The sequence below is a fragment of the Lonchura striata genome, chromosome 5 (assembly GCF_050655825.1).
Source record: "Lonchura striata isolate lonStrDom1 chromosome 5, ASM5065582v1, whole genome shotgun sequence".
Classification (NCBI taxonomy): domain Eukaryota; kingdom Metazoa; phylum Chordata; class Aves; order Passeriformes; family Estrildidae; genus Lonchura; species Lonchura striata.
The window spans coordinates 30413199-30425484 of record NC_140707.1 but is presented as its reverse complement, the minus strand read 5'-3'; the positions used below and the strand labels follow the sequence as shown (position 1 = coordinate 30425484).

General features: G+C 41.9%; 1 protein-coding gene across 12 annotated transcripts in view; it reads right to left on the bottom strand.

The window, feature by feature from the left end:
• Positions 1-12286, bottom strand: part of CD44 (CD44 molecule (IN blood group)) — a 52316-nt gene that overhangs the window by 17956 nt on the left and 22074 nt on the right. For 7 of the 12 annotated variants that reach the window (XM_085580187.1, XM_085580182.1, XM_085580180.1 and 4 more), the window contains exons 4-12: positions 11115-11186; positions 10244-10480; positions 9284-9379; positions 5890-6015; positions 5086-5208; positions 3911-4036; positions 3108-3227; positions 1850-1975; positions 1047-1166 (exon numbers count right to left, since the gene is read on the bottom strand). In XM_085580187.1, the coding sequence (XP_085436313.1) occupies positions 1047-1166; positions 1850-1975; positions 3108-3227; positions 3911-4036; positions 5086-5208; positions 5890-6015; positions 9284-9379; positions 10244-10480; positions 11115-11186 (1146 nt within the window). The remainder of the gene's footprint in view (positions 1-1046; positions 1167-1849; positions 1976-3107; positions 3228-3910; positions 4037-5085; positions 5209-5889; positions 6016-9283; positions 9380-10243; positions 10481-11114; positions 11187-12286) is intronic. The other 5 variants (XM_085580181.1, XM_085580185.1, XM_085580186.1 and 2 more) reach the window with 5 other exon arrangements.

The window sequence follows — 12286 nt, the reverse complement described above, 5'->3', positions numbered from 1 at the left end:
AAGAAATATAAGAAGTCCCAAAGCAAGATGAATTCCTGATTTTGCATTTTCGACTAAAAATGGAAACCACTGCTAGAAAAAACCACAAATACTGCACTATCTTCAAAAATATAAAAGGCTTATATGAACAGTGGCTGCTGATTAAATAAGAGCACAGACAACAGACACATTAAGATGTTCTTAAATTAAGTAAAATTACAGAAATAGAACAGATTAATATCTTTGTATAAGTAAGAGCATTAGAGTGTAGTCATTAACAGCAACATCTATGCTAAAAAACCCCAGGGCTGGGGCCATTCCCTGGTCATAAGGCCAAGTAGCATTTTGTCTACTTCACTGATACATGGCATTTATATTTGACCTCCATATGTGGTGTTTTTCTGGTTTTCAGACAAAGTTATTTCATATATGGATGGTTTTTGAATTTAAAAAAGAGTTCTCAGATGATCACTGTGGGACTATTCATATGAGACAATAAGACTATGTATTAAAACATCTTAGTTATAATACTGGATGATGCTGAGACATCTGAGGTCACAAAACAAATAAGATTATGTTAGAAAACTGAATGGGAAGCATGCAGAAGGTAGAAAACATGAGATTGTTTTGTTGACAGTTCCCAATGAAAAAAGGGACTGGACTTGGAGTTTGGCCTTTTGAAATTGTGCCTGAGTGTATTCCACAGAAAGGAAGTCAGCTACGGAATAGATGTAGCTTATATATAATATGAACTAGAATTATTTCAATACTTAAAATAAATTAATAGAAAGAAATATAAACTTTTTTGTCTTGGAAATACATGAGTAAATATAAACATTTGAATAAACATGAAACTGAGATACTAATTTTAAGCAGTAAAAGAACAGACATTATTTTAATCCTAGGGACCTGGGATAATGTTCAAGTCACAAAAGAGGTATTTCTGAAGGGAAAAGCTGATGAGAAAAACATTCAATATTCACCAAATATATGTGTGACAAAGGAGGAGGAACACCAGGTAGGAAAATAAAGAAAGAAACAATCCGAAGACAGCAGAAGTTCCTTACTCGTACTCGGAGCAGTCTCGTCCTTGGCCACACTCCTGCCCCAGCCTGGAAACACTGTGGGGTACATCATCTCCTCAGAAGAGTCTTCATCATCTGAATCACTGCCACTGGAGGTCACATCTGCTGTGATGATGTTAAATCTGCCATGAAGCCCTAACCCACAAGGCCTTCTGCTGGTGGCAGTTCAGCTTTCCTGCCTCCCCTACCCACAGCCTTACAATCACACAGGAGAATTTACAGCCCCGTGCTGCCCAAGGGCTGCAGCTGCTCCTGGCCTTTTCACTCACACGGGGTTCATCATTCTGCCATGGCCCTGGTGAAGCTGCTCCTCTAGAGTTCCTAGATACATTTTGGGCCCCTCTGCATGCTCACAGCACTGACCATGCCCCAGCTTCTTCTAGCAAGTAGAGCAGAGCACATTGGCTTGAAAACCATTCCTTTCTCTCCCCTACACATCCTTCTCATTGGAACACTCTGCTCCTAAACTGCTTCCAAACAGGAAGAAGGAAAGACCCAGGAACATGCTTTACATAATGAGTCCAATTCTCATCCCTTTCAGATAGGCAGAATGCCTCCATGGCACATGGGCAGTGTGGACAACTGCTCAATTGCTACCACGTGTAAAATCCGTGACAGAGAGCCCAGGACTTTGCTTCTCCTACTTCAAGCACGGTGCAATGAACAGCAGTGAGAAATGCCACACATTCATCCCCCGTTCCACTCAGAGTTTGTGCACCCTGCTGCCCTGCTCTCTGCTCATTCTGCCCCTAATCAAAGCAGCACCTCAGCATGACATTCTTTACCCCTGGTTGCTGGCGTGGGTTCTTGCGTCTTCTCTCCAGGATTCGACCACCACCAGTTGTCTGGGAAGGGATTCCACCAAGCTTGGGTGGTGGTTTTCTCCAGGTTGTCATGATGAGGCCCTGGAGCTGTTAGGACACGGCTCATTTAACCATGATCTTGTGGTTATTTCTTGAGAAGCAACTTTTCCTCCAGCAAAGTCAAGTCCACCAGCACCAGCACCTTGAGCATGCTCATGCCCAGAGATGGATGTGAGAGCAGGGCGAATGTATGAATCCATGGTGTCATTACATTCCTCCAATGCCTAGCCAGATGCAAGCACTTTTGGCAGTTCCAGGGAAGAACAGGCTCCCTTGAGAACAGCCACCAGAAAGCCCTGTGGGGCTTTTCACGCCTCCACATTCCATAAGGTTAATGAGAACCTCACAGGCTCTGACAGCAGGAGAGAGTAGACAGTCCATGAAATAGAGCCCAGAATGGGCAACATCCACCAAGATGACACACAATCACATGCAAAACATGTAAGAAGTATCCATGCTAGGCAAAAAGGATACCCAGAGATGAGCACACCCAGACAAGCAAACTGATCTCCTGATAAGCCCATGTATCCAATGCTGCCAAGCACCTGAATTCAGAACTAAGGCCATTCCTCTCAAAAGACACATGCACTCCCCTTTACCTAATGCTAGCTGCTAAATGCACACCAGAAACACCCTTCAAAATAGGCATCAGCACAGCATGGAGAGATAGGAGAAGCTTTACTTGTATCCCAATACCAATGCACAGCATATTCTCAGAACATGGCACATCAAATAGCAGGGTACATAGGCTCAGTATTTAGAGATAGAAAAAGATTTTTACTTAAAAAAAAAATTACAGGAGTCTACAGCCTTTTCATCCACCATACCAGGCAAGCCAACTAGTTGTTCACAGGCAAAGAGAAATAATCATGCCACTTGTAGGGGGCTGGAAATCCCTTCCAAAGTGAAATTAGTCCTTGGCTCCCAAGAAGTCACAATGGAAATCCACAAGTCAAATAAGAATTAAGACAACAATTCAAGAATCAATAGAATGTGGCTCTTCCAGCTATATGGAGCCCAAACTTTCTAAATTGGGCATTTTTGTGACATGGGAGATGTGTTTGAAAAAGACCTGATGAAACCGTCAAATTTTCAAACAATATATGTGCATCTAAGGAGGAGAAGTATCAGGTAGACAGAAAAACAAGCAAACCAACCAAAGACAGCAGAAGTTCCTTACTCGTACTCGGAGCAGTCTCGTCCTTGGCCACACTCCTGCCCCAGCCTGGAAACACTGTGGGGTACATCATCTCCTCAGAAGAGTCTTCATCATCTGAATCACTGCCACTGGAGGTCACATCTGTTGTGATGATGTTAAATCTGCCATGAAGCCCTAACCCACAAGGCCTTCTGCTGGTGGCAGTTCAGCTTTCCTGCCTCCCCTACCCACAGCCTTACAATCACACAGGAGAATTTACAGCCCCGTGCTGCCCAAGGGCTGCAGCTGCTCCTGGCCTTTTCACTCACACGGGGTTCATCACTCTGCCATGGCCCTGCTGAAGCAGCTCTACTAGAGTTCCTAGATACATTTTGGGTCCCTCTGCATGCTCACAGCATTGACCATGCCCCAAATTCTTCTAGCAAGTAGAGCAGAGTGCACTGGCTTGGAAACTATTCCTTCCTCTCCCCTACACATCCTTCTCTTTGGAACACTCTGCTCCTAAACTGCTTCCAAACAGGAAGAAGGAAAGACCCAGGAACATGCTTTACATAATGAGTCCAATTCTCATCCCTTTCAGATAGGCAGAATGCCTCCATGGCACATGGGCAGTGTGGACAACTGCTCAATTGCTACCACGTGTACAATCCGTGACAGAGAGCCCAGGACTTTGCTTCTCCTACTTCAAGCACGGTGCAATGAACAGCAGTGAGAAATGCCACACATTCATCCCCCGTTCCACTCAGAGTTTGTGCACCCTGCTGCCCTGCTCTCTGCTCATTCTGCCCCTAATCAAAGCAGCACCTCAGCATGGCATTCTTTACCCCTGGTTGCTGGCGTGGGTTCTTGCGTCTTCTCTCCAGGATTCGACCACCACCAGTTGTCTAGGAAGGGATTCCACCAAGCTTGGGTGGTGGTTTTCTCCAGGTTGTCATGATGAGGCCCTGGAGCTGTTAGGACACGGCTCATTTAACCATGATCTTGTGGTTATTTCTTGAGAAGCAACTTTTCCTCCAGCAAAGTCAAGTCCACCAGCACCAGCACCTTGAGCATGCTAATGCCCAGAGATGGATGTGAGAGCAGGGCGAATGTATGAACCCATGGTGTCATTACATTCCTCCAATGCCTAGCCAGATGCAAGCACTTTTGGCAGTTCCAGGGAAGAACAGGCTCCCTTGAGAACAGCCACCAGAAAGCCCTGTGGGGCTTTTCACACCTCCACATTCCATAAGGTTAATGAGAACCTCACAGGCTCTGACAGCAGGAGAGAGTAGATAGTCCATGAAATAGAGCCCAGAATGGGCAGCATCACCAAGACAATGATAAATCAAAAAATAAAGAATTATCCACAAAGCCAAGAACCTGAGCTCAGAACTGAAGCCATTCCATTCAAAGGGCACATGCACTCCCCTTGTCCTCATGCTGGCAGCCAATTTTACACCAGAACCACTTTCTAGGTAGGCATTAGTACACCACAGGGAGAGAGGCGCAGCTTTACTCCTTTCACATTACCAATCCACCACATTTCCTCAGAACACAGCATATCAAATATTAAATTCTACAGGTTTGTGATAGATATTTCCGAATGGAAAGATGTTTCTGCTTTGAAAGATTACAGAAATCTACAACCCTTTCATCCACCATACCAGGCAAGCCAACTAGTTGTTCACAGGCAAAGAGAAATAATCATGCCACTTGTAGGGGGATGGAAATCCCTTCCAAAGTGAAATTAGTCCTTGGCTCCCAAGAAGTCACAAGGAAAATCCACAAGTCAAATGAGAATTAAGACAACAATTCAAGAATCAATAGAATGTGGCTCTTCCAGCTATATGGAGCCCAAACTTTCTAAATTGGGCATTTTTGTGAAATGGGAGATGTGTTTGAAAAAGACCTGATGAAACCATCAAATTTTCAAACAATATATGTGCATCTAAGGAGGAGAAGTATCAGGTAGACAGAAAAACGAGCAAACCAACCAAAGACAGCAGAAGTTCCTTACTCGTACTCGGAGCAGTCTCGTCCTTGGCCACACTCCTGCCCCAGTCTGGAAACACTGTAGGGTACATCATCTCCTCAGAAGAGTCTTCATCATCTGAATCACTGCCACTGGAGGTCACATCTGCTGTGATGATGTTAAATCTGCCATGAAGCCCTAACCCACAAGGCCTTCTGCTGGTGGCAGTTCAGCTTTCCTGCCTCCCCTACCCACAGCCTTACAATCACACAGGAGAATTTACAGCCCCGTGCTGCCCAAGGGCTGCAGCTGCTCCTGGCCTTTTCACTCACACGGGGTTCATCATTCTGCCATGGCCCTGGTGAAGCTGCTCCTCTAGAGTTCCTAGATACATTTTGGGCCCCTCTGCATGCTCACAGCACTGACCATGCCCCAGCTTCTTCTAGCAAGTAGAGTAGAGCATACTGGCGTGAAAACCATTCCTTCCCCTTCCCTTACTCGTCCTTCTCATTGGAACATCCTGCTCCTAAACTACTTCCAAACAGGAAGAAGGAAAGACCCAGGAACATGCTTTACATAATGAGTCCCATTCTCATCCCTTTCAGACAGGCAGAATGCCTCCATGGCACATGGGCAGTGTGGACAACTGCTCAATTGCTACCACGTGTACAATCCGTGACAGAGAGCCCAGGACTTTGCTTCTCCTACTTCAAGCACGGTGCAATGAACAGCAGTGAGAAATGCCACACATTCATCCCCCGTTCCACTCAGAGTTTGTGCACCCTGCTGCCCTGCTCTCTGCTCATTCTGCCCCTAATCAAAGCAGCACCTCAGCATGACATTCTTTACCCCTGGTTGCTGGCGTGGGTTCTTGCGTCTTCTCTCCAGGATTTGACCACCACCAGTTGTCTGGGAAGGGATTCCACCAAGCTTGGGTGGTGATTTTCTCCAGGTTGTCATGATGAGGCCCTGGAGCTGTTAGGACACGGCTCATTTAACCATGATCTTGTGGTTATTTCTTGAGAAGCAACTTTTCCTCCAGCAAAGTCAAGTCCACCAGCACCAGCACCTTGAGCATGCTCATGCCCAGAGATGGATGTGAGAGCAGGGCGAATGTATGAATCCATGGTGTCATTACATTCCTCCAATGCCTAGCCAGATGCAAGCACTTTTGGCAGTTCCAGGGAAGAACAGGCTCCTTTGAGAACAGCCACCAGAAAGCCCTGTGGGGCTTTTCACGCCTCCACATTCCATAAGGTTAATGAGAACCTCACAGGCTCTGACAGCAGGAGAGAGTAGATAGTCCATGAAATAGAGCCCAGAATGGGCAACATCCACCAAGACAATGATAAATCAAAAAATAAAGAATTATCCACAAAGCCAAGAACCTGAGCTCAGAACTGAAGCCATTCCATTCAAAGGGCACATGCACTCCCCTTGTCCTCATGCTGGCAGCCAATTTTACACCAGAACCACTTTCCAGGTCGGCATTAGTACACCACAGGGAGAGAGGCGCAGCTTTACTCCTTTCACATTACCAATCCACCACATTTCCTCAGAACACAGCATATCAAATATTAAATTCTACAGGTTTGTGATAGATATTTTCAAATGGAAAGATGTTTCTGCTTTGAAAAATTACAGAAATCTACAACCCTTTTCTTCCACTCTGCATCCAAAATGGCAATGGTATGAAAATAGATATAAATGTGTCTATCACATATGGATGAAAAAATATCAGAGTTACTCTTCATGTGTGTTTCTCATTAACCAATAATAGTTCTACATCTGATTCATAGCACACCTAGATATGAATCAAAATTTGCTAATAATAAAGAGTAAAACCTTTTTGGGCAAGGAGAGAAAGTCAGTCGTAAAGAGTTGATGTTGTTGTTGATGATCTGGCCCTTTCACTTGATGGAGCACACCACCAGTGATGCCCAAATCCAGAGAAAGAATGAATGTGTATCATCTGAAGGAGCTGTGCAAATTGCTCATTTCAAACCATAGCACAGAATTCTTTATATTAAGCTAGATATCTTTAAAAAAACTTTAACTTTACAAATTAATTGTAGTAGAGTGAAGAGCCACCAATTTTGTTTCTCACTTTAACATAGTACAGAATTAGATAGATAGCTAGATAGATAGATTTTCAGCCATCTCTCTGAAGACATACAACAAATACTTTTCTTTACTTATTTCTTAATTTTCTACTTCCTTGTCTGTGGGATTTTTCTCTGGAAAATTAAATTGTGGCCAGGATATACCACTGAGCCTGCACTGCAACACAAACTAAGTAACAGATATTGGGACATAGCTTTATTCCTTCTTTTTTGGACTGTTCTCCATGTCACTTTTTCCTGTGCTACTGAATATTTGATGACTTCTCAGAGAGATGCACAGCTTACAATTTTCATCTTTCTAAAAGGAGTGCTAGGTTACTGATTCATTTATAATGCAGTAAAATTAAACTAAATTAAACACAGAGTTACACACTTCTGTGTTAAAGTGATGTTGCTGGGTAAAAACCAAAGCTATCAGAAAAGCCCAGGAGCACTACTTTCATAATTGTTTTTTTTTCCTCCAGAGAACCAGTTTATCAATCCTAACCCTGTAAACAAACATGCCAGTGCTATCACTTCTGCGATACACATTTATCAGTACTGACACATATTATCACATTGCTGTATAGTTTCTTTGATCTTTTCAGATCTTAAATATCTCCAGTTTTTCCTCTGTAAAACAGTCTTGCCCATGAGAGAGAGCTGCTAGCAAGAGGAGGGAACATACATATTCAGGACCAATACATTTGATAATCAAGTATTAAAATGAAAACAGAAAGCTTTCCTGTACAGAAACAATACACAGACTTTTGCAGTGGGTACAGAAACACCAGCACAAGGAAACATTAAGTCACATGTGCACACAAAAGCAAACATATAGGAAGGCAAAAATCACCACCAGAGTCAACCAAACTCCCCACTATTACCAGGTGGGATTTTCTGAACTCTCCACCCCTTAGAGGCAACATTTTGTAACAAAAGCTTTCACTGGAAACAAGCACCAGAAAATTCTCTACTTTTTTCCAAGGTTTGGGGTACAATCAACCTAATATTTCTTTTTCTATCTATACTTATAAGGCATTACTAATCCTTTTCTGAAAAAAAAATGCTTGGATTTAATAATTTACGTCTTTTAGCAAAGCTTTTGCTATCGGTAATGCATACAAACATTCTTCCTCTAAATCCAGTGATGAGGGCATCATTTCCCCAAGTCACTCATGTCATTTGACCAACTATCAGCAACCAACAATCAAGCAATATGGATTCCCCTGATGGGGGAAAAAAAAGAAAAGAACCAGTGGGAAGGAACTTTCATTTCTATCAGTTTGATCTTTACTACAACACGCTTCTGTAGATTTCCCCTGTATAATTAAAATGTTCTCCTTTAGGTTCACTTTCTTTTCTTAGGCAAAGATCTTTATCACTCTAACCATAAGATCTAGTGTGAACATATGTATGTTATTACCACTTTAAAATGTGGAAGAGGACTTCAAAAGCTTTTTATTTATTGTAGCTGCTGTGCACTACATATTTGATAAAAACCTCACAAGCAGTTTTTCCAACCCAGTAAAGCTATTTAAGAACAAAGAAAAGAAAATGGCTACTGTTCCTTTGGGTCCTCAAAGACTGTGGAGCCAGCACCCATCCCCAGTTTTTTCTTATGCAGTTTGCCAACAGCAAGGATGAAATGAGTTTTTGCAGTGCACAAATGGCTTCGTAGCTGAAACTACCATATAAAGCACAGCTTTGGTTAGCAAGGTCATGGTTTTGAAACAGGTTATCTACATTCACAACCATAAACATATTAGAATAACATCACAAATCTACAAAAATATCCTTTTCTACCTCAGAAATAAATTTACTTCTAGTGATAATATGTTGTACTGATTTGTGATTCCTCATAAAGTGATAAACCAACTGTGGGAAACCCAAAACAGCAATCTTTCTGAACTCAGGTACAAGCATTGAAGCAAACATACTGTAAATGATTTTGCTCCCCTTGTCTCAGAGACTGAAGTTCATTTCCCACGTAAGCAGTCTAGAAAGTAGTCTATTTCAATGTCTTTCCAATTTTTGAGATGTTGTATGCTTCACCACTTACCAGAATGCCCTTCTGGAAGAAGAAAGCAGTTTTAATGTGATCTATGTGTAATGTAGTTATTATGAAACATAAATCTTACTAGTACTTGCGGGATACTCTCCGTCATCTCCTTCATGGAAATCACTGGCCACCGTCCTCAGAGAGATGTCAGGTGATACAGATGTAAATTCATCATCTGTATGGTGATAGATAAATCATTACTGTTTCATAAGCTCAGTTGCAATACAATACTCACAAGTTCTTCAGCTACTCTACTCTGCAAGCTTCATTCCTTCATTTATTGGTCCAAGAGAGAAGAAAGATTGAGGCCCCACATAAGTTATCTCACTCACACAGTAAGGATATCATCCAAACAGATCATTTGAAGAGGAGACTGTATTACAGTGATAATGAACATTCTGGCAATGATCTGTTTGTGTGATACAAGATCTCACTGTATCTGTATGACAGGAGGACACGGATTCTAGAGCAGTGAGTGAAGTTATTCATATTCTCCTCTGCTGAGATATATTCTGAGGTTTAGTCCAAAAATCTAGATTATGCATGCAAGCAGAGATTGTAACAGTTGGAACAGCAATGAACAGAAATACACAGCACACACCCCGGGGAATGTGGGGAATGTTTCTGATCCTAGTTCCTTAGCAAGACAGTCTTAGGATTTCCGTTCATGGTGCTAGCTACATGTCAAAACAAGCATAATATGCTATGAGTACACCACCAGCCAAAAGTAATTTTATAATCCTAATGCTCTTGCTTTTTATTTTTATTAATTTCAGTATGTATTGAGGATAGTGATGCAAAATACTGGTATCCTTCACTGGTAATTTATTGGTGATTTGATAAAAAGCCTGTAGTCACACAGTAAGCTTTACTGTACTAGAGGATGATTTATAACCCTAATGTTAAATGGGACCAAGTCTTTCAGACCTCTGATAATTTCAGTCACACAAGCAACATAAAAGATTAAATAAGTAGAAAAGAACATGGCATTTGTATTTGGCAGAGCCCCATGAAATTAGTGTCAGCCTACTGTCCTTACCATAGTCTTTTCCAGGAATTCCATCTCCTCCAGAAGAATGATCTGGCAGCTGTGAGACTGGAGTAGGACTTCCATAATATGAGGGGCTGGACCTGCTGATGGAGGCATCCATGGGAGTTGTCTCATGAGTTGATCCACTACCTGCATTTTCATCATCCACCCCTGAGGTTGAGGACTCTCCACCAGTGTGACGTGTGCCATCCGCATTGTAACGGGAGCCATCCGCGTTGTCAATGACTGTGGAAACGGAATTAAACGGAATTCATGTCAAGGAGCTTCACAGCTATAATAAAGAGTAATGCCTGTGGATTTACACCAGTTTGCCCATTTTTGCCCTCCTATCTAACGTAGATAACACATCACTAAAATATGTCTAATGCATATATGCTAATTTGTATATTTTTCACTTTTGTGGGGCCTGACTTGAATCACTTAGTTTTATCAAACTGATTGATTTTAACATAATGTCTTGGCATTTGTAAAGTCAATCAGAATTTAGAGTTGGAAGAAATAATTTATTATGAGCCTTTTTTCAGCTTCCAGCAACTTTTCTAACAAACAGTTTAAATTAGATGTATGAAGGTTGCAGTCTTAAGCAAATTCCTTTACATCAAAGAGATGTTAGCAGCTCTGAGGCACCAAAAATGTCAAACACCTATATAAAAAACGTTTGGTACCCTGAGATAAACCAAATTCCATAGGCTTTAGGGGAAGACAAGTGACTAGTTGCGTTAATTTCTATTGAACATCTCTTAACTTCTTCTTCTTATGTTTGGCTTGGATTTTTTAATATTATTGATTGTTTATATAAAATAAGATAACCAGTTACTAAAAATTGAGCAAGTGCATGTCCTTCTAATCAGTACAGTACCTGTTTCATCCTGATTACTGAGTAAGGAAGTATCTATTTTTACAACTGGCTCACATGTTTTTTCCTCTGTTTCTGTGAAGAAGGGAAATAGAAAACATTAATATGAAAAAATTGATTTAAAAAATCACATGTATACCTATATCAATTGTACATAATGACAAAACATCCATTTCAGATGAGGAGGACTGAAAGCAAATTTCCAAACAAATATTATTCGCTGATGTACCACCTTCCCAGGTGGAAGTGCCTTTCCAGGCACTTCAAGATTGTTCCATCAGCTAGCAATGAGATTTTCCATTTCCATAACCATTCCAGAAAATGTCTGCAATCAGTGCCAGTTAAAACAGCCTTATGACACAATTTCAATGCAGTCAGACCCACTGTCATTGTGGCAATGGGAACTCTAATCTTTTTTAGCTGGCAAGACTCTGTCCCCTCTATAGAGGGCTCGACAGAGGCAGCGTGTGCCCTGTTCTGGTGAGCACTGCTGGCCCCTGTGTGCTGCAGTGCCCCGCTTGGGGCTGGTGTGAGAGCTACCTGCTCATGCTGCTGGTAGGGAACAATACTTGGGAGGAGTTATAGAGATTGGGAGGCGATGGACATCACCACTGTAGTCATCTGTGAACACTCATCTGTGAGTGACAAACAATGGCAACTCACATGATACTACAGCAATGCAGATATTTTTCATTATATCACTACCAAATACAAAATAAAAAAATATCACGGCATTCAAATCATCAATGAACTTTTCCTACAACTTTCTGTAAGAACTCTCTTTTTCCACTAGGAATGTCACAGTCTACTGAAATTCAAGTTCCTTGAAGTTAGTTTGGATTTTATTTTCAAGCAGTGTGTTCAGCATCTGTCACAGACTATATACACTTCCCTAATAATTTACTATAATATCTCCAAATATTAGAAAGTACAAAACTTTAGATGAAAGTGGTCTGCTGCTGATGCATGTTGCTGTCCAGCTGCCTCATGTCTAAATGGAGATTTGCCTGAGCAAATACTGAATGAATCTGCAAACAGCAGAGCAGCAGCTGTGTCCATGGGCCTGGGATGGACATCAGAAGCCTTGGAGCTGCTGCAGGTGGCAGCCACTCCGAAAACACAAAAAACTACTCTTGGCTGTAAAGCTCATCTCTGCATGAACAGAAGAGCTGAGT